This window comes from Physeter macrocephalus, chromosome 16 (genome assembly GCF_002837175.3).
Source record: "Physeter macrocephalus isolate SW-GA chromosome 16, ASM283717v5, whole genome shotgun sequence".
NCBI lineage: Eukaryota > Metazoa > Chordata > Mammalia > Artiodactyla > Physeteridae > Physeter > Physeter macrocephalus.
This window is the reverse complement of record NC_041229.1, coordinates 38,552,101-38,576,288: the sequence shown is the minus strand read 5'-3', so window position 1 is coordinate 38,576,288 and position 24,188 is coordinate 38,552,101. Positions and strand designations below refer to the sequence as shown.

General features: G+C 48.4%; 2 protein-coding genes across 4 annotated transcripts in view; both read right to left on the bottom strand.

Moving 5' to 3' along the window:
• The window catches only part of ENDOD1 (endonuclease domain containing 1), a 36,716-nt gene extending 18,268 nt beyond the window's left edge, over positions 1 to 18,448 (bottom strand). For all 3 annotated transcript variants that reach the window (XR_008619575.1, XR_448371.4, XM_007116825.4), the window contains exon 1: positions 18,077 to 18,448. Coding sequence is in view for 1 of the 3 variants with exons in the window: in XM_007116825.4 (XP_007116887.2) it covers positions 18,077 to 18,376 (300 nt within the window). In the remaining 2 variants the exon portion in view is untranslated. The remainder of the gene's footprint in view (positions 1 to 18,076) is intronic.
• Positions 18,449 to 21,576: 3,128 nt separating this feature from the next.
• Positions 21,577 to 24,188, bottom strand: part of LOC112062047 (lysine-specific demethylase 4D-like) — a 37,598-nt gene continuing 34,986 nt past the window's right edge. Inside the window, 1 exon segment of the mRNA XM_055091365.1 lies at positions 21,577 to 22,908. Within this exon segment, the coding sequence (XP_054947340.1) occupies positions 21,577 to 22,908 (1,332 nt within the window).

Here is a 24,188-nt window from a genome sequence, read left to right as displayed (position 1 = left end):
GAAAAACAGAAAGGTCAGTAAGGCTTAACAAGACGTCTACACAAAGGCTTGAGGGCAGAGACAAGCAGCCTGTGAAAATGCGACTCTGAGTAAGGAAAAGTGAAAGGTTTAATTGGAAGGGATAGCAGGGGGCCAGACTATAAATGATCTGACATACAGATAACTAATCATAGAATAATTATAACTGCGACTCATAGAGCACTCTCTATGTAGCAGGCACCATGGTAAGTGTTTTACAGAACGTATCTTTTAAAATACTAACAGGATCCCTATTACCTCCTTTGTAGAAGACGTAACTGAGGCTCAGTCGTTGAGTAGTGTGCGGATGTCACACTTTCAGTGAGGGAGGGTGAGGTCGCAAACCCACATGGCGTGACCTCAGCGACCTTAACGCACTACTGCTCCATTCTGCTTTCTGCGTGTTTTCAATGCTATGCTTCCAAGTCTAAACTTGACCTGTACACAGGGGACATTCCCTGATGGCTTCTGAGGCTGGAGCGTCATTAGGGATGTATAATTCCAGGGAGATATACACCTGCCGGCACTGGCCAGGAAAGCCTGGACCACAAGGCAGCTGAGGGAATGGATAGGGAAGGACATGTGCGAGATTCTGGAAGGTAGGAGCGTCGGGATGTGAAGGCTGATGCAGGAGGGTCCGTGGAAGGTAAGAGATGATGTCCAAGGCTGGAGTCAAGGTCATCCGGAAATGAGGGGCAGTGGAGGGAAACTGGACAGGCTGATCTTTAGAGGAGACTACATTGACAGGCAGAAATATTTGATAGCAGCTGGAGATACAGAACTGGAGCTTGGGCACAAAGTTGAGGTTGGCCATAGAGGAGTTACAAAGGCTCAGCCTGATGCACACACTTTCTGGGGTCCGGGCACTGTGGTGTGACTCACATAAGATTTGCGCTGTAGGGGACTTCCCTGGTGGTCCAGTGGGTAAGACTCCACGCTCCCAATGCAGGGGGCCTGGGTTCGATCCCTGGTCGGGGAACTAGATCCCACATGACACAACTAAGAGTCCACGTGCCACAACTAAGAAGTCTGCATGCCGCAACTAAAAGATCCCATGTGGGACTTCCCTGGTGGCACAGTGGTTAAGAATCCGCCTGCCCATGCAGGGGACACGGGTTCGAACCCTGGTCCGGGAAGATCCCACATGCCGCAGAGCAATCAAGCCCAAGAGCCACAACTACTGAGTCCGTGTGCCACAACTACTGAAGTCCGCGCACCTAGAGCCCGAACACTGCAATGAAGAGTAGCCCCCGCTCACCGCAACTAGAGAAAGCCCGCACGTAGCAACGAAGACCCAATGTGACAAAAAAAAAAAAAAAAAAAAAAATCCCGTGTGCCTCAACAAAGATCCCCAACAAAGATCCCGTGTGCCACAACTAAGACCTGGCACAACCAAAATAAATAAATAGATAAAAATAGATAAATCTTTAAAAAAAAAAAAAAAGACTTGCACTGCAGTGCATGTAACCCCGTGGTGCCTTGTGGACAATGAGAAGTGAACCAATGTATGTTTCTATTGATATTATAATAGTTATGCATTTATGTTTAATGTGTTCTGGGAAGATATAACCAGCATTTCCTACACATGATTTCATGGATATGATTATTTAGGATAAGACTAAATTTATTTTCCAATGAGTTTATTTAAAGTCAATGCAAAGACCAAATTTCAAGTAAATGGTAGTATAGGTGGACTCTTGTGAAGCAGGTCTGCAAATGACTATCATTTAGAAAACACTGCACTGCTGCATCCCATTGGCTCTTCATACAACCCTACCAGGTAAGTATTATCATCATCTCCATTTTACACACGGGAAAATTAAAACTCAGGTAAGTGACAGCTACAAGCTCACCTAATTCATAAGTGGCACAGCCAAGCCTATGCCCAGCATTGCAGAATCAAAGCTCCTAGCCCTGCCCCTGCCTCTAGGTGAGGAAGGGAGGCCAAAAGCCACAGGGAAGCCATGCTAGAGGATGGGGCAGAGGGGAGGGAGGGGATGAAGGGGCAACTGGGAAACTGATGGAGCCTAGGAGAATTAATCTTCTAGTGTCACATCAAAGTCAAGGGAGGACAAACCTTCTCCTAGAGGAGGATCACAGTGTGTGGCACCTGCTCGGAGAGGAAAGGGAAGGATGGAGACAAAGCCTGAGGGCTTTGATGATTAAAATGTCATTAGTGAGGCTTCAAAGGGCGATTTCCACAGGGGGCTCAGGAAGGAAGACAGGTGGTAGAAGTGACTGGATATGGGCAAGAGGAGGCTGCAGACAGACCTCCGTTTGAGAAGTTTTTACGTAAAGGCAGGAGAGGAACACAGCCTTAGCTGGAGAAGCAGGGCTTACAGGTTTAAGCAAAGATTGTCCTCCAGCCCCCGACCTGTATCCAAGGAAGAGGGGGCATTGGGAGGGTGGGGCTACCTAGGTCTCCGTACAAGGGAGCATCTTGGGGCTTGAGAGCATCTCACGGGGATGATGACAAAGTGACGGGCTGGAGGGGCAGGGGGCCAGTGAACAGAAGCCCCTGTCCCTGAGGGTTCCTGGGCTGTGAAATCCACGCACACCTCAGGGGCCAATGTCACCTGGTACAGATTTGCCATGGGGGAATTTGTCACTGGTTGGGGCTGGTGGTGGGGGAAGGAGGAGCTGCTGCGGACAGGAGCAGTGCTCTGCAGGACACAAACATGAAGCTTCGGCACTTGTCAGTGTCCGGATGGGACGGGGCCAAGGGTTGCAGGTGACAGCTAATGGCCCTGCTGATGTGAGGGGACCAAGCAAGTGCAGTGAGGAGGAAGACTGGTTCGGGCCACATGGGGACGGGGAGAAGACTGGGTGCGTTGTGTCAGCAGCTGGCAGGTGGAGGGGTCAGGGGTGGCCCTGCTGCTGATGAGCAGCTGCCAGGAGTGCGGACAGTGCTGAGGAGCGTGGAACATGAGAGAACCATCCTGCTGGGCAGGCTGATCTCCAAGGACAAAGTGGGGAAGGGTCTGCCCTTTACACCAGTGAGCTAATTTCGACACACTGAAAGAATTATCTCCCTTGAGCTCCACAATAACCTACACATGGGGCTTCCCTGGTGGCGCAGTGGTTGAGAGTCCGCCTGCCGATGCAGGCGACACGGGTTCGTGCCCCGGTCCGGGAAGATCCCACGTGCCGCGGAGCGGCTGGGCCCGTGAGCCGTGGCCGCTGAGCCTGCGCGTCCGGAGTCTGTGCTCCGCAACGGGAGAGGCCGCAGCAGTGAGAGGTCCGCGTACCACAAAAACAAACAAACAAACAAACAAGAAGTGTAAAAAACCAAACCTACACATGCACATATGATTTGCTCCAATTTGCAGACAAGAAAAGAGGGGCTCCAGAGAAAACGGACTGTCCTCTAGTTCTGCTCCAGGATTTCCCCCTGGGAAAGTTGGTCCTCGAGAAGGATGATCAAAATGATGGTGAAACTTTGCACTGATTCGCCCCGGGAAGGGTGGAGTTTCCTTCCTCAGCAGAATCTTAGGCTGAAGCTAGATAAGCACATGCTGGGAATGATTCAGACAAGATCCTGTGATGGGGGAGACCTAGTGAGCTCCTATCTAACCCTGTGGGGACAGAGAGGCTATTTCCTTTGGGGTTTGTTTTATTTTTCAACCAGAGTTAAATCATTAGAGGAGTTGAACAGTGGGTGTTCCAATTTTGTTTCTGCTGTGTGAACTGTGATACACACACACACAGACATTAAAGAGTTGCTGTCACCCTGTTGCTCATCACCAGGTGGGTCAGAGGGCCCCCCCTTACAAGGAACTAAAACTGCAGCTGAAATCGGAACATCAGATAATCTTATCAGAGCTGGAGCTGGACGCTGCAGACAGGCCCTCTGCACACTCCCACAAGTCAGAATGAACTAGATCTGAGAACCCACCACGAAAAAATATCCAGCTTGGGAAAGAGCTGCCTTTCAGAAAAGAAGCAGGAGGCCAGAGGGGCCACAAGAACCGCGGAAGGACGTTTGGGGAGGAATAAACCACCAGGCCTTTCAGCTCTCAGGAAAGGCATAAGCAGAGTTCCGACCCACCCATTTAAGAAAAAAAAGAAATCCTCCGTCCTTGGCATCTAGAATATTCTTTATCCTCTTGGGAACAGAAACAGCTTTGGAAGAATTAGAAGGATGCTTTTTCCGTTTTTTTTTTTGTTTTTTTTTTTAAGGAATGAGAAATGCAGGGCTTTCCATTTCCTGAACAGCCTTCCTCCCCCTGAATCACCCTTCCTCTGGGATCCCCAAGCTGCCCACACACCTCCCTGCCTTTGGGGAGGAGGAAGCATCTCCAGCTGTCCTTGTGCCATGCAAATAGTAGGCGCGTGGCACATGTCTGTGTGGGGTGAACTGTGCGGAAGGGAGACAAACGGCCTGAGAGTTCTCTCCTCCTAAGTCGGAAGGTGGTGGAACAGAGGAGGGAATGAAAGGATGCTCCACTTCCATTTCAGACCTTCCTTTGTCTTCAGAATTTGAAAAAATAAAAATGAAAGGGGGGCGGTTCAAAAAAAATGCCCCAATCCTAAACTGGCACTGGGTACAGGCAAGGGAGGCCTGAGAAGAGGCCAGGGGGTGGCCTCGAGAGCAAACAAATTCCCGTGGAACTCCTCCAGTTGCTCCTCCCGGGAGCCTGAGAAAGTGCGCCGGCGCCTTTAAGACCTCTCCAGACCTCCGGTACCTTCTCAAGTTACAACACCCCTGGTCATCTTCCTCTACCACTCACTGAAGCCAGTTTTCCATTCTGTGCTCTTGTTTTCTTTTCCAGAGCAATTATTCTTAGCATTTGACAATGTGTTACAGAATTCAAACAAGTCAGTTAAACTGAGACATCTCCATTTCTAATTTTTTCCACCTTCTGTGTTCAGAGATCCGAGGTTCTTAGAATCACCTGGAACCTTTAAAAAGCTTGAGTGGGGGGGTAGTGCTTGGAGATCAGCACAGGATGTTTTCTCTAAAGTTTTCCAGGTGATTCTAAATGGAGAACCCCTGGGCTGGATCCCTATCAGATTCTCCTTTGTCTCTGGTGGAATTAAGCCCCTGCCTGGACAGCTATTACAAGAAATTAGTGATATTGCCTTAAATCTAGAGTTCTACAAATTCAGTCTGTGTTAGAAGCAACTTGGTCCCTGGTCAGAGAACTAAGATGCCTCATGCTGCGCAGCGCGGCCAAAAAATAAAAAATAAATCATTTTAAAACGTAGATTTGGGCTTCCCTGGTGGCTCAGTGTTTGGGAGTCCGCCTGCCGATTCAGGGGACACGGGTTCGAGCCCTGGTCCGGGAAGATCCCACATGCCGCGTAGCAACTAAGCCCGTGCGCCACAACTACTGAGCCTGCGCTCTAGAGCCCGTGAGCCACAACTACTGAAGCCCATGCACCTAGAGCCCGTGCTCCACAACAAGAGAAGCCACCGCAGTGAGAAGCCCGTGCACCGCAACGAAGGGTAGCCCCCGCTCGCCGCAACCAGAGAAAAGCCCGTGCGCACCAACGAAGACCCAACACAGCCAAAAATAAAATAAATAAAAATAAAAATTTTTTTTAAAAATGCACTTTTGAGCCCCACCCGAGGCCTACAGAATGCACCTCTGGTGTGAAGCACACAAATCTACATTTTTGGGGTTTTTTTTTTTTGTGGTACGCGGGCCTCTCAAGCCCCAAAAGTGCATTTTTAACCACCACCACCAAGTGATGGTGATGCAGGGGGTCCATGGACAGCAGTGAAATACAATGCTTACTACATCATTTCTGGTAGTGGCCCAGCTGGGCTTAATTTATTCACATGCTATTAATACTTTCCAAGAGGTATTATCCAGAAATCACAAGAGCTAGGATGATAATGCCAAGAAAGAGAATAAAGTACTATAGGGCCATTCGGATCCTCCACCCATCAGAGCAGCTAATATTCTGATCCCCAAAATGGATAAACATGAATTTTCTGCCTTATTCATATGTGAAGTGAGAAGTCTCTTTTTGCTTATTTATACTTTTTGGGTCATATCTCACTGCTCTTTCTAACATCTTCAGTAGCATCCTATACTTCCAGGTTAAATGACAAACTAGCATAGTCATGACTCCCCCCACCCCCAATTTCTCCAATCTCCTCTCTCAAGTCTTCCCTTACATTCAACCAGAAAAGGACAATCCCTGTCCCCCAACCGAGTCAGTTACATGGTTGTGATGTAAATGCTGCCCTGCTTCCCTCTGTACTGCCGCCCATGTCAACACTAGTGGAGGGGGGCCTTCACCATTCCCCTCCGCTACTTATATCCTAGCTGGGTGCCCGGGCCCAGCTCCAACCTCACCGCTCCTGTGTTAGGTGGTCTCCTTTGGCCCCCCAGATCCACTCTCCACTCTCTCCTGTGCTCTGCTCTGTGTCCCAGGAGGCTGATTTCTAGGGACCACATCATCTGAGCTCTCTTGCCCTCTGGCTTCTGCCTGGGGGAGCCAGTGGGAGGGGGGAAGAGAGAGGATGTATTCCCTTGCTCCCTCCCCACCTGGTTACTGTGGTCCTGGCTCTGGCTGAGTTCCTCTGCAGTCACAGCTATCCCCAAGGCTCCCCGCTGACCCCACAGGCCTGGGATGGTGACAGCTTCCTGCGATGGCTAGGCCCTGGGTACTTTACCATATCTTGTTGACTCCCTTAATTCTCGGCAAATAGTTTCTTCATTCAATTCTGTCAGTTAAACTACTTTGAGAGTTCCACCTGTTTCCTTCCCAGACCCTGGCTGATATAGCCTCAGTAAGAGCCTTCCCAAGACCCCAGCTCACCCAGTCCTAGGAGATCACACCCACCTCGGGGCCTTTTGTAGCATGAATTACACACATGGTTGGTATGCAGAATGGGTTCTGTTGAGTAGTGAGGGTCCCTTGAGCAGTCTAATCTGGCTGCCCACTCTGGACTCTCCCAGCCAACCACCAGGTATGCCAACCCTGTCAGCCAATGCGCCACATTCAACCCCTACTTCTAAATTAACCAAGTACTTCTGACACTATCTCTAAAAGAGTGGTATTTCTTAGCACATGACCCTCTCCTACCCACCTCCTTGCCAGGCATAACCCAGGGACAGCCAGCCTGGTAGGGACAGCAGCCTACCAGATGACTTTCTTGGGTTCTCGATCCAAGAAGCTCAAAGCCTGACAACAGTCAGGGTGTGAAGGTTGCTAGATGGACGTTAGGACTGGCAGCCAGCCTGACCCATGGGAAAGCAGAAGAACTGGTTAAGAGAGAAAAGACAGAGGAGGGTGGGAGAAAGATCCTGAAGAGTCTGTGGGACTGTTTGATTTCTAGAAGCTTCCCTATGCTGGATCCTTTGAGGCCTGTTCCTGTGCCTGTGAATTTACCAGTGATCTCGTACAACGGTCCTGCCCTTCACCCGAATAAGCCTGGGTAAGCTTATGATTCATGTATCAAAAAGCCTGAAACCTCAGGAATCTTACTCTTATGAGAACCCAAGTGAATCAGGGCAGGGACTTTGCAGGCCAGGAACCGAACCGTCTAGACACCTGGATTAAATCTCGGGCACAAAGGAAGAGACACGTGTGCCTTGGTTGCAGAAGATCTGGAACAGATCAGAGGGGCACCCAGGGACTGAGAGAAGGCACTTCTACTGAATTCTTCAACAGAGGAGAGTATCAATGGGCAAAGGAACACAGAGGATAGTGCAGGAGCAGCTGAAATCCGAAAAAGTGGAGACCTGTCACAGGCAAGGCGGCAATGAAGCAGGAGTACGGGGGAAGTAAGGGCATTTCAGCAGTAACACGGGGTCAGACCTAAGGGCACGGTAACCCTCATCCTGGCTGTCTCCAAGGCAGGCACTGGCTGGGAAGCAAAGGTTACTTATTCATTCCACATGCTTAACATACACGTATTGAGAGTGTAGACACAACGCAGTCATACTGAACCTCCCTAACTCATCCATAGGGTGGGGATTATTTATGAGCTCCAGGCCACAGATGAGGACTGGGGCTCCATGAGATTCAGTAACATTTCCAAGGTCAACCAGCTGGTAACGGACAGAGCTGGGACTCAGCCCAGTTTTGTCTCACTACAAAACCAATCTTCTTAACAACTCCATATGCCCAATCCTTGCCCCTTCAGGCCTAGGAGTCTGGTGGGAGAGACTTAAGTAAACCACTTCTTATGCCTGATCTGCCTTGCCGACTAAGTTAACAAGACACCTGAGGGCAGGGCACATCATGGGCTCCTATTTCTGGGCTTAGACCCAAGAACTCAATAATTGGTTGTGAGGCTGACGACAATAACAACACAGATAAAAGGATCAACAAGCAGCCAAGGTCTGGGGACTCAGCCTTTGCAACGCTAACATTCTCCCCCTGCTGCCCAGGAATGAATAAAGGGACGAACAGATAATAAACAGGGTGAGCCTGTTTCTGCCACTGAAGATCCCTCTAATTGCATGCCTACCTCTTAAACCCCAATTCATTGACAGAGGAGAGAACAAATTGATTATAAACTCTTGTTGCTGATTGGCTGTGACCACATTTATTACGTAAATGAGTGAGAGGAAACTCCTAGGCTCTGACTGGCCTGGGACAGGAGGCCCCAGGAGCAGAAGGGCATCCAATATGGAAGCAGAAAAGCAAGAGCAGTGACAAGCCTGCTCAAAGAGCTCCCTGGGTGCAGAACGGCAGCCTATGAGGTACCACTATCAACTCAATTATGCATCACCCTCATCTGAAAACTGGGGAAGGCGCATAGCCAATCTCCACACAAGATTGTAACTAACTATAAGAGATGGCCCTTCTCCAAAGCCAACAGGCAAAACGTACCCTTCATCTTAAAGATCATTAGAGAAGGGGACTTGATAGCCCTTGGACCCTTTTCCACAGCATCATAGCTCTCATGTCAGGAAATGATTTATTTGCATCCAACCTCAACCCTCCTCAAGCTGTTGAAGCTTAAGACCTCTTGTCTTTAGCACAAAAGAGACTGCATCTGCTTCTCAATGTTGTGTCACATATATCCTCTGAGGCTAGTAAATCTGCCCCCAGGCAAAATCATTTCCATTTCTTTGACCTCTTCTCTTGGGTTTTGTGAGCTTTTCAAGTTCCTCTAAAGGTGAGACTACTTGGCAGCAGCGTTTAGTGACTGAACAGAACACCAGATTGGAAATGAGGAGATCTGTCAGCTCTGTCACTTACTGGCCTTGTGACTTCGGGCAGACCAGTGACTCCCCGGGCCCCTGTCTCTTCTATAAGGGGAGAAGGATAACACCTCCTGTGCTCAGGAATGAGGGGAGGGGGAAGAGAGCAGTATTATTTCAGGCCATCAGTCAGTTATACATGATACAGACTTGAGAGAAAAAGGTGATGAAATAGACTTTGCATTTCAAGTCCCCAGGCCTTGTATTTCTAGCGAAAATGCTTAATGAGACAAATTGTTTATGTTTCTGTGCAGACTTGCTCATCAAAAAGTGTGCTGACTGTTTGAGAGGCTCGTTAGATGTGGCTTCACAGAGTCCAAAAGGGTGTTAAGCCTTGACTAGAATAAAGGATGTGAGAGTGCACATGTCTCTCTATATGTAATGGAAATTTCTGGAATGTTACGCACACACATACACCCATACACACAAACCGTGAAGACTGGCTATCTGTGAAAAGCAGATCTTTTTCTTTATATACTTCCAAAATGCTCAGAAGAATCTTTTTACCATAAGCACATATTACTTTTATAATCCTAAAAAACCCCTAAATATGGTAAAGAACCAGCACCCCATTAAAAAGGTTCATGGAAACTGTCTGTAGGTCTAGATCTAAGGCTGCCAGGCCATAATAGGAATAAGACTGCACAGCTTTCAAATTTCACTGCTGGTGTTCAACCCATATCTGCTGGGTGCTCACAACTCAACAACCTTTATTAAGCACTTACTCAGTGCTGGCATCATGCTAGACCAGGAGTTGGCAAACTACAGCCTGTGCACCAAATCCAACCCACCACCTGTTTCACAAATAAAGTTTTCTTGGAACATAGCCACACCTACTCATTTATGCACTGTCTGCAGCTGCTTTTGTGCTAGAACAGCTGAGTTGAATAGTTGCAGAAGGGACCATATGGCCCAAAAGTCTAAACTATTTACTATTTGGCCCTTTACAGAAAAGGTTGCTGGCCAGTGTGTTAAGCAATGAGGATTCGATGGTGAGTATGACAGGCCTGAGCCCTGCACTCATGGAACTTACAGTCTAATCGGGGGCACTCAATTAGTCACACAAACAAATGTATTATTGTACCACACTAGCAAAGAAAGGTGTGTTTGGTGCCACTAGAGAGTATTATGGGCAGTTGACCTAGGTGGGAATATCAGGGAAGACAAAAAAGCCCAGCGGGTACAAAGCTCCTACGATGGGCGAGAGCATAGAAATAAAAAACAACAAAAACAAAAACAAAATAGAAAGAAGCCAAAGTGGCAGGAGGTTAAGGCCTGGCAATGTGTGACGCCAGATAAGGCCAGAAGGGGAATGGGAGACCAACCACGCAGGACTCTGGAGACCCTGATAAGGACTTGTCTTTATCTGAAGAGAAATGGGGAGCCCTGAAGGGTTTCCAGTGAGGCCACTGGAGATACAATGAGATGAATGTTTTGAATTTCTCTGGCTTCCAGGTGGAGAAAGGCTAAAGGAGACCCAGGTGGGATGGGTTAGCCAGTCAGGAAGCTGTTTTGCAGAGAGGCCTGGGTGAAGCTGGTCGCAGCTTGGATCTCAGGGTGCAGATGGTAGGGATTAGAGGGGTGAAGTCTGTCAACTGAGGTGCCAGAAGCAAGACCATCAACCATCCCAAATGTTCCACTTGGCTGTGAAGGAGGTGTCCAATGTTATCATGGGTTCCATGGTTCCAGATACAATGGAAACATCCAAGAATGACAAAAGACCTTTTTATGGTTCATAAACCCAGCTTTCCTTTCCCTGTGTTTCTGTGTGTCCTGAGACTATGATGGATGCCCAGTCTTTCAGACACATAAACAGTGGCCATTTCCTTACGTGGTCCCTGTTCAATCATGCATCCTGGGCAAGTCAACCACCCCTAAAATGAAGGTGCAAGTCAACTGGAACATGTAATCTAATTTATGTTTTCAAATCCTATTTCATCCAACTATTTACTCTGCAAAAGGAGAAGTACTCATATTTTCAGTTTTGATTAAAAATATTAAATGCCCTCATTTGACCTCCTTTGAATGAGCCACACGTCTGTCAGGCACTGGGTAAATAAAAGCATGACTGGAATACTAAATGGTGCTTCTATTTTGGGTTCACCGTATGAGTTGGTTTCTTTTTTATTTCTCCTTCCTTTCAGTGGCCAAATAGATATGTCAGCAGGCAACGAATTATCGCTGCCATAGATGTCAAGTTCTACTAACCAAAAGGGTACGTGACCACTCAGGAGACATGATACACAACATGAAGGAAAACATTTTTGAACTAACAGGAATTCTAGGAGCAAGACCAGATCACTGGCAGTGAAAGCTACTGGCAAACGGGAGGACTTATTTTCTCATATTTCCACTTGCAGAGCTGACAGTTTAAAAGGAAGAGGAATTAAAACCCAACAAATAAAATCTTTATTCCTCAGGGAAAGCTCCATCCAATCACCATGAGCTATAACTGAGATTTCCAGAATGGTGTGTTAGAAGCCAAGCCAGACATCATCCAAAGAACTGGATTAGTTCAGTAAAATAAAAATAAAATAACAAATCAGTCAATTTGGAATCCGGAGAGAAAATACTGACATTGTCAGTGGAAAGTAGCATGGTAGAGCAGAAAGAGAGCTAAGAGCTCTGGAGTGGGACAGCCATAAGCTCCAATCCAGACTTTGCCATCTAGCAGCTGTGTGACCTTGGATAAGTTATTTAACGATGCTGAACCTCAGTTTCCTAAACTATAAACCATGGGTCATAGAACCTAGAGTTGTTCTGTGAATGAGTTAATTTGTGAAGATCCTTGCACATAGGAAGGGATCAGTAAATGATAGTTCCTTTCCTGGATTGTCCAAATTTAAGTCTGGACTGAAAGAATGGTGCACAGTTCCATCACCACTAGACTGTTCCAGGACAAAACATCACTAAAATGTTCTGCCGATACAGGGCAAGTACCCTAACTTGCTCCTGAGAATGACCACGAATCAGATGGAAACACTAAATTCAAAGATGAAGAAAAAGCCAGAAAAGGAGAAAAATGGAGTGAAGGGTAGCATGTATGACTGCTGTTTTTACTAGCTGCACTCCAGTAAGGAAGAAATTGTGAGCAATTGACTTTGGAACCATCCCTGTGAGTCCGGCGCTTCCTGGCCCTCCTCGGGCTCAGCAGAATAGGCGGGAAGGCAATTGCTCACTGTTCGTTTTGTGACAACACACCTCTTGGATGCTCAGGACTAGGAGGGTGGAGGTGCCTCTGGCACCTGTTTTGTTTTTGTTTTTCCAATCACCTAAATCCATCCACCCATCCACCCATCCGTTCCATCGTCCATTCATTCAATCTCTCACCATGTACCTTCTGAGCACCTATTATGTGGATGTGGGACATATACGGAGCATTTGAGAAGATACACAGACGGATGTTTTATGTTTTAGGCGAGATTTGTGGAACTGCAGGAGTTACCTATCTAATCCAACATTCCATGCATGTGTGTGTGTGTCTAACATCTATTAGAGTAAGACCTTAATAGTGTACACATTACTATTTATTAAGACCTCACCATATTACAGGTTCTATGCTGCATGCTATATGTGTTAGCTCGTTTATGTGTCACGACCACTCTGTGAAGTCAACACTGTTATTATCTTTAATGAACAGATCAGAAAAATAGGACTGGAAGTATTTGATCACACAGATTGTAAATGGCAGAACAGGTATCTGAAGTCACGTTTCTTCACGAAGAAGGAAGAATCAGAATTGTCCTGTTTGCTGTGTCCCTTACCCAGAGATGTGTATGATATCTTCTTTATATCTGTTCTCTGACACAATTAAAAGAGGGCTGATGTTAGAATAAGTGAAACAGTGTGTCTAACAGTTTCAGGAGGTGCAAGCAAGAAGCCACTGATGGAAATTAAAAATTAGGGACTTAATCGAGGTTCTAGCTGTGACAACTGTTCATGTACATTTACTAAGATTTGAAATATGACTTCATTGGGCCCTTTAGGAAAATACTTTTGCCGTTAACAGGAATATCTGCTTCACTCTGGAGCCACTGACACCTGAGCAACATTCACGTGGCCAAATATGTGCTCTGACTTGTCCTACGACTGTTGGGAAAGAGAAATGGAGTAGAAATTAAGATTTCCATATAAAAGATGAGAATTGAAGTCCTATGACCATTAATGCAGTGGATCCATGGGAAGTCAAAGATCTCCATGGTTCATCAAAAGAGCTCCGGACTAGGAACAACTAGTCATGAGTTCAAATCCAAGCTGTGTGGCCTTGGGCACAACAATTAACCTCTCTGAGCCAGTTTCCTCATTTCTACAATGAAGAGAGTAAGATCTACCTCAGAGTATTTTTGTAAGATTAAAGAAGTATAAGCAGAATATAAAACCAGTTCCTTCCAATATTCACATTTACAAAATGACAGGGTCTTGAGGACTTCCCTGGCAGTCCAGTGGTTAAGACTCTGCACTCCCCCTGCAGGGGGCACGGGTTTGATTCCTGGTCGGAATACTAAGATCCCACGTGGCGCGTGGCATGGCCAAAAAAAAAAAAATTTTTTTTTTAAATGACAGGGTCTTACATGTTGGCTTCTAGCGTGAATTGACAACATCCTTTGCAAAGGTATCACTAGTACCTTATCCAAAAATTCTTCCATTAAACGGAAATGAGCTGAGCAACTAAAAGGTTTGAGGCTCCCTGTACTAAACCAGAACTCAGTTCTCAATTTTGACTGCAAACCCTCCAGACCATCTCTGTCCTGCTAATAGGGACACACTGTCTCATCTCTTTCTTGCCTTCTCCCCACTCTCAATTTAAAGGTGACCACATTCCACATAAAACCCACAACAGCCCTCTGTCTTCTGTTTCCTTTTTAAAAATTTTTTTTTGATGTGGACCATTTTTAAAGTCTTTATTGAATTTGTTACAATAGTGCTTCTTTTTTATGTTTTGGTTTTTTGGTCAGGAGGCATGTGGGATCTTAGCTCCCCAACCGGGGATCGAACCTGCACCCCCCCCCGCACTGGAAGGCAAGGTCTTTACCACTGGACCGCCAGGGAAGTCCCTGTGCTTCCTTTTAAAGTTCTCATTATGTCCTTCAGAAGGCCCCTCAGATGCGGGATCCTGTCATCTGATGCTAAAGAGATCGAAATCATCTGGGGTAGTTCCAAAGGCCGGAGCTAGAACAGGTGGGGTGGATTTAGAGGAAGGTTCCAGCTCTGCATATGGAATATGTTTGGAACAGTGGCTGCTAGCTAGCTGGGAGGCAAGCTTCTAAAGCAGGCAGCTCTCCACCAAGAAAGCTCAAGCAGAATACCTCACCCACTGCTGCCTGATTGAACCTCCGAACATCAAATGATTTTATTCAACACTTACTGAGTGCTTTCTACGTCCTAGGCACTAGAAATGCAAGCCCTCAGTCTCTCCACTGGAGAGACGGACCCACAAGCAGGTAGTTATAAAACAATGTGGTAAGTACAAAAATAGAGAAATTACAGGGAGCACTGTGGGGTGGACCTAACTCGGGAAGTGGACCTCACTCAGGTGGGCTCTTCTTTCTGGAGGAGGTGATACCTTGGCAGTCTTAAAGGATGGAGTAGGGAGGCAGTGAGGGGCAAGACGGGGGCAGTGTAGAAAGGGCATTTGGGGCAAAAGGAATCAGCATGAGCAAAGGAACAAATATGACCAACAAAATGGCTTATGAGAGGCACTCCAGGCAGATAGATGATGCTAGAACAGTACATGAGGGTGGGGAGGGGTAGGAGACAGGCTGGAGCTACAGACAGGAGCCAGGGCGCGGGGCCCTTGTAAACTGCATTCTGCAGGGTGGAATTCTGGGTCCCTGTGTTTTTAAGCACAAGAGTGCTTAAAACACCCTAAAGGTTTTACACACCAGTGACTAAGTTTCTATCATCTTCGATTTAGGAGGTTTTCGGTTGGTTTTTGGTTTTTTCTTTTTTCCAAAGGGAAACTGCAGGACAGCGTTGCGAGCTGCTGAATTGAGCTTCAGGAGCCTCAGGGTCAGAACAGCCCTACCTGACTAACTACCAAAGGCAAGCACCCAGCTCCTCTGGTCCCCTGCCTCTTCCTCCTCTATCTGCTGGGCCTCTTGGTAACACTAACCTGCTAAAGAGGTGATGTGGCCACAAGGTGACTCAGCATTACAGAGTGCTCGGAAGCAGCCAGAAGTCCACGTTGAGCCCTGAGCATCTTTCCGCAGTGGGCACACTGGCTGGGAGGCAGGCCTCAGGGGGGCAGGTTTGCTGCAGTGTGCTCCAGAGCCCGCCAGCATGGCAATCTGGCGGCTTCTCCCCGCTCTCTCCTTCCTCGCCTTCTTCCTAAGAGCCCCTGGGTCCTGGCTGACTTGACTGGACGCTGGGGTGGGAAGGGATGGGCAGCACAAGGCCGTCTTGCAGAGGAAAGCATCCTTCCAGGTGTGCTCACCTGGAAGGTGGACCCTTCCCACCTCCCCAGTCGGGAACTCTGGCCTCCTGTGCTTTTCTGAACCACTGCGCCTCTCACCGCTCAAGCTGCCATTTGGAATTATTCCCTCCCACCCCACCAGCTCCTTCCTCCTTCCCCATCCTATTTTACCTCTCCAGTCCCATCCCTCATTACCAGGGCCCACGGTCTCCGTCTCCACTGCCTATGTGAAGGTGCTGTCCGTTTCCTCTCTGCTGAATGAGTCGCGCTCCTTTGGGCTCCTTCAATAACTGCATAAATGGCTCTGCCGCACACCCCCGCCCCAAACCTTCCTTGATCACTCCTTCATACCCTACCCCTCCCTTCCATCACTCCTCTTTATTCTGAGCACTTGAGTCATCTACTCACTGAGTCATCTACTCACTTGTACTGGTTTAGCTGCTCCAACCACTCCCCACTAATCACTGACTCGGCCATGCCATGCGTTTCTCACACAGCATGTCCCCTCTGCTGGGAATGTCTTCGTCCTTGTCCCCCTTCGGAACTCCGCCTCATCCTTCCAGGCAAAGCACAAACGTCACCCTGACCCAAAGGCTTACCCCGTCACCTCCAAGATGGATTAAATCTAATAAGACTTCTTCTACCCTTTTAAACTGAGGATGTTTTGCTTATGTCAAAATAACAGCTAGGACTGATAGGCCAGGCACGAGAACCTTATATGGAGTAATTCATTCAATCCTCAAAATCACCCTGTTATTACCTCTAAGTCAACCAGCCCAAGTTTACAGCAATTCAGTGGAAGAACTGAGGCTTAAACCCACGCGGCGTGGCTCTAATCAGAGGTGTCGCCACCTCTTCACCCAGCAGACCAGGAAGCCTTTGAGTCCCAGAGCAACACTCTGTTCCCCTGGCACCCCAAGTGCCTGGCACACAGTGGGTGACTTCTAAATGTGGTAGTTCTGGATTTAACTGAAATTTGTTCAGCATGCATCCCACGTCTTCCTCACATGTATGTTCTGTCTCCCCAAGCCATCCATGAGATCCTCGGTGAGAAAGGACCAGGTCATCTATTTTCCTCACAGGTCTGCAATCACATGCATACTGGGGGAAACGCAGAGAGCTCTAGGGGTGCAGATGGGGGCAAACTAACTTTAGGTTAATATATGCCTTAAGTGTGTATACTTTACAAAGGCTTTTTCACATGCGTGATCTCATAGGTCCTGACATCAACAGGCTGTGGAGAAGGTAAAGAGACGGAGGTGCAGATGGCCTGAGATCTGGTCAAGGTCTTAGAGCCAGAAATAACTGAATGATATTATAGAAATTACAACCCAGGGCTCTGAATAAAACAGCTGAAAGCCAGTCCCCTGCTCACAATGCCTAGGCAGCTGTGGCCATCAAGAATGGGCAGGCTGATGTAAGTCATCTATACTTCAATTAAAAAAGTAAAACAAAAAAAATCAAGGTCAACCAGTTCTAAAAAAAAAAAAAAAGAATGGGTGGGCTGAGTGTTCAACTCCTCCCCCAGATCGGGTGTCCTTTGTTGCTGGGATAGGGGAGCCTGGCAGGGTGTTCTCCACGGGAGGCTGGCTGAGCAGACCTAGGGCAGGGTGTGTGAAGGCAGGATCAGCAGGACCTCTAGGAGCCTCTTGGAGTGTTTGGTCACTCTCACCAGACAGAACAGAAAACCCTGAGAGATGACATGATTTCCAAGTGGTCTGATAATATAGATATGAAGAGCCAGGAGAAACAGGTTTGTTCTTCCCATCAGTAGGAGGTAGTCAATGTCCCTACTATTTGTAACTATCCCATCGCATTTCTAAAAATCCATACCTTTGTTTCATTGTCCTAACCCAACATTAACTTCAGATCGAATTTACTCAATGTCCTGTGCAGAAGGGAAGGCTTTTCAGGCTCAGGTGGCCTCTGCAGAAGAAAAGCTTTTCCCTGGTAGGAAGGGCAGTGAACTTCTAGCCAAAAGACCTTCCCCATCTTTATGCACGTCTCATCGCCCCGCTGAGCCTTGATCTCCTCTTCTGTAAAATGGGCATGAAAATGCCCACTCACCCACCCATCCCACAGAATTGTGGCAACGACCTGTGAGGTCCCAGCCTAGGCGTCCCGAAGATCTGAGTGGTCTCTTGGGTCTCCGTCTCACAGTCCTCATTATTCAGGAAGTGAATGAGACACTGCAGATGTCTACTCTGAAGTGCAGAGAGAACCACCTCCCACTGGGGGCCTCGGACCCCTGAGGCTTAAGCGAAGGCTCGTAGATCGCCCAGCTCTGGCCGTGGCTTTGACAGGGGACGACGCAGTCTGTAACTCCGGGGGCGCGGTGGGGCGGGTGGAAACCCGGGTTTCCCCGACCCTGGCACCGAAGGCTGGGGCTGCCCTTCCCCGCCCTACCGCTCACGGTGGCTGCAAAGCGCCCTGGGAGGCCAGCCCAACGGCCGGGCTTGGGAAGCGCCTCGCTTACCTGCGGCTCCACCAGCCAGCGCTGCTCGGCGCCCAGGGGCGCGGGGCGCGCGGCGCGGAACGCCGAGTACACGGGGATACGGTCCCGGGTGCTGTAAAGGGTGGCGAAGCGCTCGGCGCCCTCGGAACGCTGACAGATCTTCACGTGGGCAGCGGCCGCCAGCCCCGCGGGCGGGGTCCCGGCGTAGAAGAATCGGTCGCATTCGCCGAAGCCGGCTTCCTGCTCGCTCACGAGCCGGCCCTCCAACAGCCCGGCCAGAGCGAGGAGGCCGCCCAGCGCCAAGCAGCGCGCGGGGCCCATGGCGCGTCTGCGGGCCGGGCGGTGAAAGCGCGAGGCCGCAGAGCGGGGCCGCGGGGAAGTCGGAAGCCGGGGGCGGCGCGGCTCAGCTAGCGCTCTGCGGGCCGCGTTGGGCGGCCCAGGCGGTGGGGGCGGGTCCGCGTCCCGAGGCCGCGCCTCCCTCGCACCCTCCTCCCTGAAGATGGCTGCGCAGGCCCGGGGCCGGGCGCGGGGATGCACCCGGACTTGCACCGCCTGGTTTCTGCAGTCTGCGCTCGCAGGCTCGGGGACGCGCACTTCCAATACTGAAAGGTATGAACCGGGTTGGCTTAATCGGAGGAAACGGGAAGGAACTGTCCCCGGGGCTGGGAGCCTAGAAGCCTCCTGATCCAGCGCGCCCCAGGGATCCTCAAGGATGCAAAGAGGCGGCGTGAGATGCCCACAGAACTGTGGCTATTTGGGTCTGGTGGGCAGGGACCCAGAGTGACATCCGACGGAAGTTAGTCTCTCCCTTCCCAACGAAATGCTTATCTGCCAATACACGGACACAACTTTGATGAAGTTTCAGCAGATCAGAAGCCAGGAGACCCAAGTTAAAAATCCCCTTCTAGGAAACTCCTAACCTAGGGAAATAGGACAGCTCTTGTGGTTTACTTGGTGCTGCGAGGCTTAGAATCAAAACCAAAACCAAGAAAGAAACGAGACCGGCCAACATCACTGGTTGGTAGGTTGGTTGATTCATATTTCTTTCTTGAGTGCCTATGTGCCAACCTGGGTTCAGCGACTGGGTACAGTGGTAAACAAGAATAAGGTTCCTGCGGTCCTGCAGACGAAACCTAGTGGGAAAGCTTGTCGTTAATCAAAGAAGCAGGCTATTAAAGGAATAATGACACACACTGCACGAGGAGCTGTGAGAACCTGCCACTCCGGGGATTCAGGGCATGTTTGCCTGAAGAGTGTTGTCTGGACTGAGACCAAGATGTTGACATAAACTAGGCAAAGAGGAAAGCAGCATGTGCTAAGGGGTCTCCCAGCAGAAGGGAACGTGATATGTTGGAGGAATTTAAGGAAGGTGGGTGTGGGTAAGAGAACAGAGACCTGGGAGAACATTATGAGAAATAGGGCTAAAGTAGGCGGGAGACACAGCATTCATGGGATCATAGGCTAGAGGCCGTCAACCATTTCTCAGCAGGACACAGACCCATATGGAGAGAACAAGCTTCATGTAATAATCCTTATGCTTAAAATTGACATTGCAATCTAGTATTTCTGTTGTGTTCTATTTTGTTCCCCTTTAAAAAACGTGCTGCTGGTAACCCACAAAGTTGTTTCTATGACCCACTAATGGCTCATGTCCTGCAGTTTGGAAAGAAATATTATATAAATCATGTTGAGGCTTTTGATCTTTCAATGGCGGAGACACAATCACATTTGCTTTCTGGGCAGAAATGAGCAGACTGGAGTGGCCCAGAATGAATGAAGAAAAACATTTATAAAGATCAGATGAGAGATGGTAGCTTGGAATGGGGTGGTGGTAGAGACAGAAGCAGAGTGCCTACTAGGGTGCTTTCACTCACATCTTATTATTTAATCTTATTTCCTCAGTGTGCCATGTGGGGAACTGGACCAGAGCGTTCAGATGCTTGTCCAAGATGGCATAATCAGTGAGTCCTGAGCCAGATTTGAGCCAGGCCCGTCTGCTTCCTAAGCCTAGCCTTTCCTCTAAGTCACAGCAAATCCATGAGGTGAGCCTATAAAATAGGAGAGAAATTATCAGAAGAGCACATTTTGGAGCTTAAGAACCAATTCCTTGGAGGCTTCAATACTTGAAAAGGTTGATTATGTTTGGCCCCTGAAATGAACCCTAAATTTATTTCTTAATTAAAAAAAAAAAAAAGACACATACAGTGTGATGTCACAGTAACAACTGGACTCGGAGTCACATGTTCCTTCTGCATCCAAACTGTCATTTTCAATTTCCAAAATTTATTCTGAGTTTGGCCACTTCTGTGCATTCTCAACACTATGGCCTAAGTCAGTAACCATCAGTTCTCACCTGTATTAGTTAGATGTTCTAACTACTTCTCCTGCCCCCAAGGGGTCCACAGAACAATTAAGGTGATTACTTAAATATGCAAATTATATCATGTCAAGTACTATTTTAAATTTCCAATGCCTTCTCATTTCAAGCTGAAAAAAACTCAAATATTTACCATAAGTTACGAGGTCCTACATACCCTGGACCTTGCCTCTCCCTTCTCTATGCCCCAGGCACAAATGAGCTTCCTCTCTATCCACACAAAAGCACCAAGCTCTGTGTTAGGGCTGTTACACTTGTTGTTTCATCCAAATGGAAATCAGCTCTGGACCTTCCTTCTTGTCCTTTCGGACTCAGAAAGGTCTCCTGCTCTATGAAGTATCCCCTGACCACCAGAAACACACTGCCCATTCTGCACTATCACCCCAGCCCCTTTATCTCTTCACAGAACATATGCCCACTTGAAATTGTCTTGTTCATTTATTTTTGGATGTGTTGATTGGAATGTATCAGTGACTTAACCCCGTGAAATGTACATACAGCACTGAGAAGTCAGTGGAGACTTGGGAGAGAAGATTTTCACATGCTGGCCCTTTTTGCCCTATGTTTGCTCATCTCTGCTAGCAACTTGGATCAGCCAAGTGCCAGGTGATTTCCACCAAGTCATCCTTCAGATAGGGCTGCCAACCAAATCCCCCAACCCAGCCAGCCAGCTGGAACCCAACAATCAACCCCAAACTCACTCACCAACATCACACAAGGCAACAAGCTCATAAAAATAAGATTTGCTTGCAATGTTTTGATATGATTATTCAGAAAAGTGCAGAAAAAACGACCAAACTCTCAGTTGACTGAATGAACACCACAAAAAATAAAGTCAGATTTTAACATTCTGGTTACCTTTAATATATTTAGTAAAGTCAGATTTTAACATTCTGGTTACCATACTGGCAGAAAACACATTTTCAATACATCAAAGACTCAGAAAGATTATCAATTATCATCTGAGTCTCTACTGACCTAATTGGTCAAAAGGGCCTAGCTTGGCAAGAAAAGCGGGAAGGGAAGGGGAAAGAGGAAAAGGAGACTAGTGACCTGCAAATACCCAAAGCTCTGAAATGTAAGTGCGACCAGTCTGAAAGGATCCCCACGCAAGAGCAGTGGGGTAGAAAGGCATCCCCTGGGCTTAGGGGACAGGGCCACAACCACACCCAGAATCCTGGGCGGGTTGCTGGAGACCAGGGTTGAGCGGGTCAGCGTTGTCCGGCGAGGGTGCATCCACAGGCAGGGGCTGAGCCTCTGGGTCCTGAGCGATGTCTAAGGAAAGCCTCCTCTTAGCCCTGGGGGGAGCAGTTGGCTCCAGAGTCCCCTGTTCCCAAGGCCAATGACGAGGGCCACAGCTTCCAGCTGGGTGGCGATCCGGGGCGGATGGACCTGGGGTCGGCGGCTGGGTCGGCCCGGGCTCCCTGGAGGTGCGGGTGGCCGCAACCCCGAAATGGGCGGCAGAGCAAGAGCCCCGGGCCGGCAAGGGGCTCCGGGACACAGCAGGCTCAGGGACTCGGGGGCGGGTCCCACCGCCCGCGGCTACAGGCCCACGGGGGCGCGGAGCACGGCGGGGCTGGTGGTGCCTCGGGACGAGCGCGGCTCCCCCGGCCGAGCGGATCTCCCTCCAGGCGTTCAGGCCCTGGCTGCCCGGCGCCGTGGGCTGCGTGTGGTCCACCACGGTCCGGTCCTGCCCGCGTTTCCACAGCTCGTAGCGCTCCGGGTGCAGGATGCGCACGAAGGCGTCCATGGAGAAGGCGACCCGGGCCTCCCCGCAGCTGCACTGCGAGGCCACTTTGCCGTAATCGATCCAGCGCGGGGAGGCGAAATTGATGGCTTCCGCGCAGTTGAAGCCATGGTTGAAGCCAGAGTGGTAGCCATAGGGAAACGTGACTATGAACTCTCCAGCCTCCTGAGTGACCCGACCGAAGGGGATGCCGTTGTCCTTGAGGACCGTGGGCGAGATGAGAGCCACCTTGTGCCGCAGGAAGGCCTCACAGCCCCGCGAGCTGCCCGGGAAAAGCTCCCTGGCCAGGCGTTCCAGGCGCCGGCCGTGCTCCGGGGGCACCGCGTACCACGTCTTGGGCTCCCCGAAGTGCAGGTAGTTGATGCTGTAAAGGTCCATGTCCTCCGTGTGCCAGGCGAAGGCGGTCTTCCACATGCCGAAGTACAGGTAGGGGGTGTTGACGCCTTCGATGACCACTCCGCACTCCCGCTCCAGCAGGTCCTGAATGGTTCCCAGGTGTCCAAGGCTCCACTGCTTCGTGTTTCTTTCGAATAAGGAGCCACTGACGTCCGCACCATATACTGGTGAACCATGGGATTCCATATAAGCAATGTAGTTATTGAAATTATTAAACTCTTCTTTGGTTGGATGAAATACCATTATGCTACAACTTGGGTTCCGGGCCCAGTTGGACTTAGACTTCATAGCTTTCATTAATAAGCAAGAATCTCCCAAGTTTTTATTTATGTTCTGGATAGGTGAGGATGCTGGAAAACACTACTTTTTCAAAAATGGGTTGGAGTATATCAGCAGGAACCCCCAGCAGACTTTAATGCAATGAGTTGATAATATTTCTTAGGCTTGCTGATTCTGCAGGGGACTCCACGCTGGGCAGAAGCCTTGCTCAGGACTAATGATGGCTGAGCCTGCAAGTCTGTGATGTCCTCGGTTGACACTTGGCTCTGGCCTCTTGAGGTCTAGTGAATCACCCAGCCCTGGGTGGGTATGCCAAATGTAGTGTCTTCAGGGCAGTATTGAAAACAAAAACTAAAAAAAAAAAAAAAAAAAAAAAAGAATAGAGACAGGTTGAAAACTAATGTTTGGAAATAGTTACTAGGGAACTACAAATAAAAAACACCACCATGGAATATAAATGCATATTCAAATAAAGGCTAACATTTCATAAGATTGACAATACAAGAAATGGTGTTGTTGTGAACATATCAGCAGGAACCCCCAGCAGACTTTAATGCAATGAGTTGATAATATTTCTTAGGCTTGCTGATTCTGCAGGGGACTCCACGCTGGGCAGAAGCCTTGCTCAGGACTAATGATGGCTGAGCCTGCAAGTCTGTGATGTCCTCGGTTGACACTTGGCTCTGGCCTCTTGAGGTCTAGTGAATCACCCAGCCCTGGGTGGGTATGCCAAATGTAGTGTCTTCAGGGCAGTATTGAAAACAAAAACTAAAAAAAAAAAAAAAAAAAAAAAAGAATAGAGACAGGTTGAAAACTAATGTTTGGAAATAGTTACTAGGGAACTACAAATAAAAAACACCACCATGGAATATAAATGCATATTCAAATAAAGGCTAACATTTCATAAGATTGACAATACAAGAAATGGTGTTGTTGTGAACAACGGAAATTCTTATTCTCTAGTAAGGAGAATGGAAATCATTACATTGACTTTGTAAAACTATGTGAACAGTATCCACTAAAATTGAACTTACCCATGTGCTATGATTCATGCCTAGGATAAGTGTATGTCTGTGCAGTGAAAGTCAACTCCAAGAATGTTCAGAACAATATTATTTCAGTAGCCAAACACTGGAAACAACTCAAATGCCAGTCAACATTAGAATGGATAAGTACATTGTCATATATTCACACAATGGAATACAATGCAGTACTGAAGATAAACAAGAACTACATGAAAATATAGGAATAATTCTATAAACATAATACTGAGCAAAATTATGCAGACTCAAAAGAATACCTAGTCTATGCTTCCATTTATATAAAGATAAAAA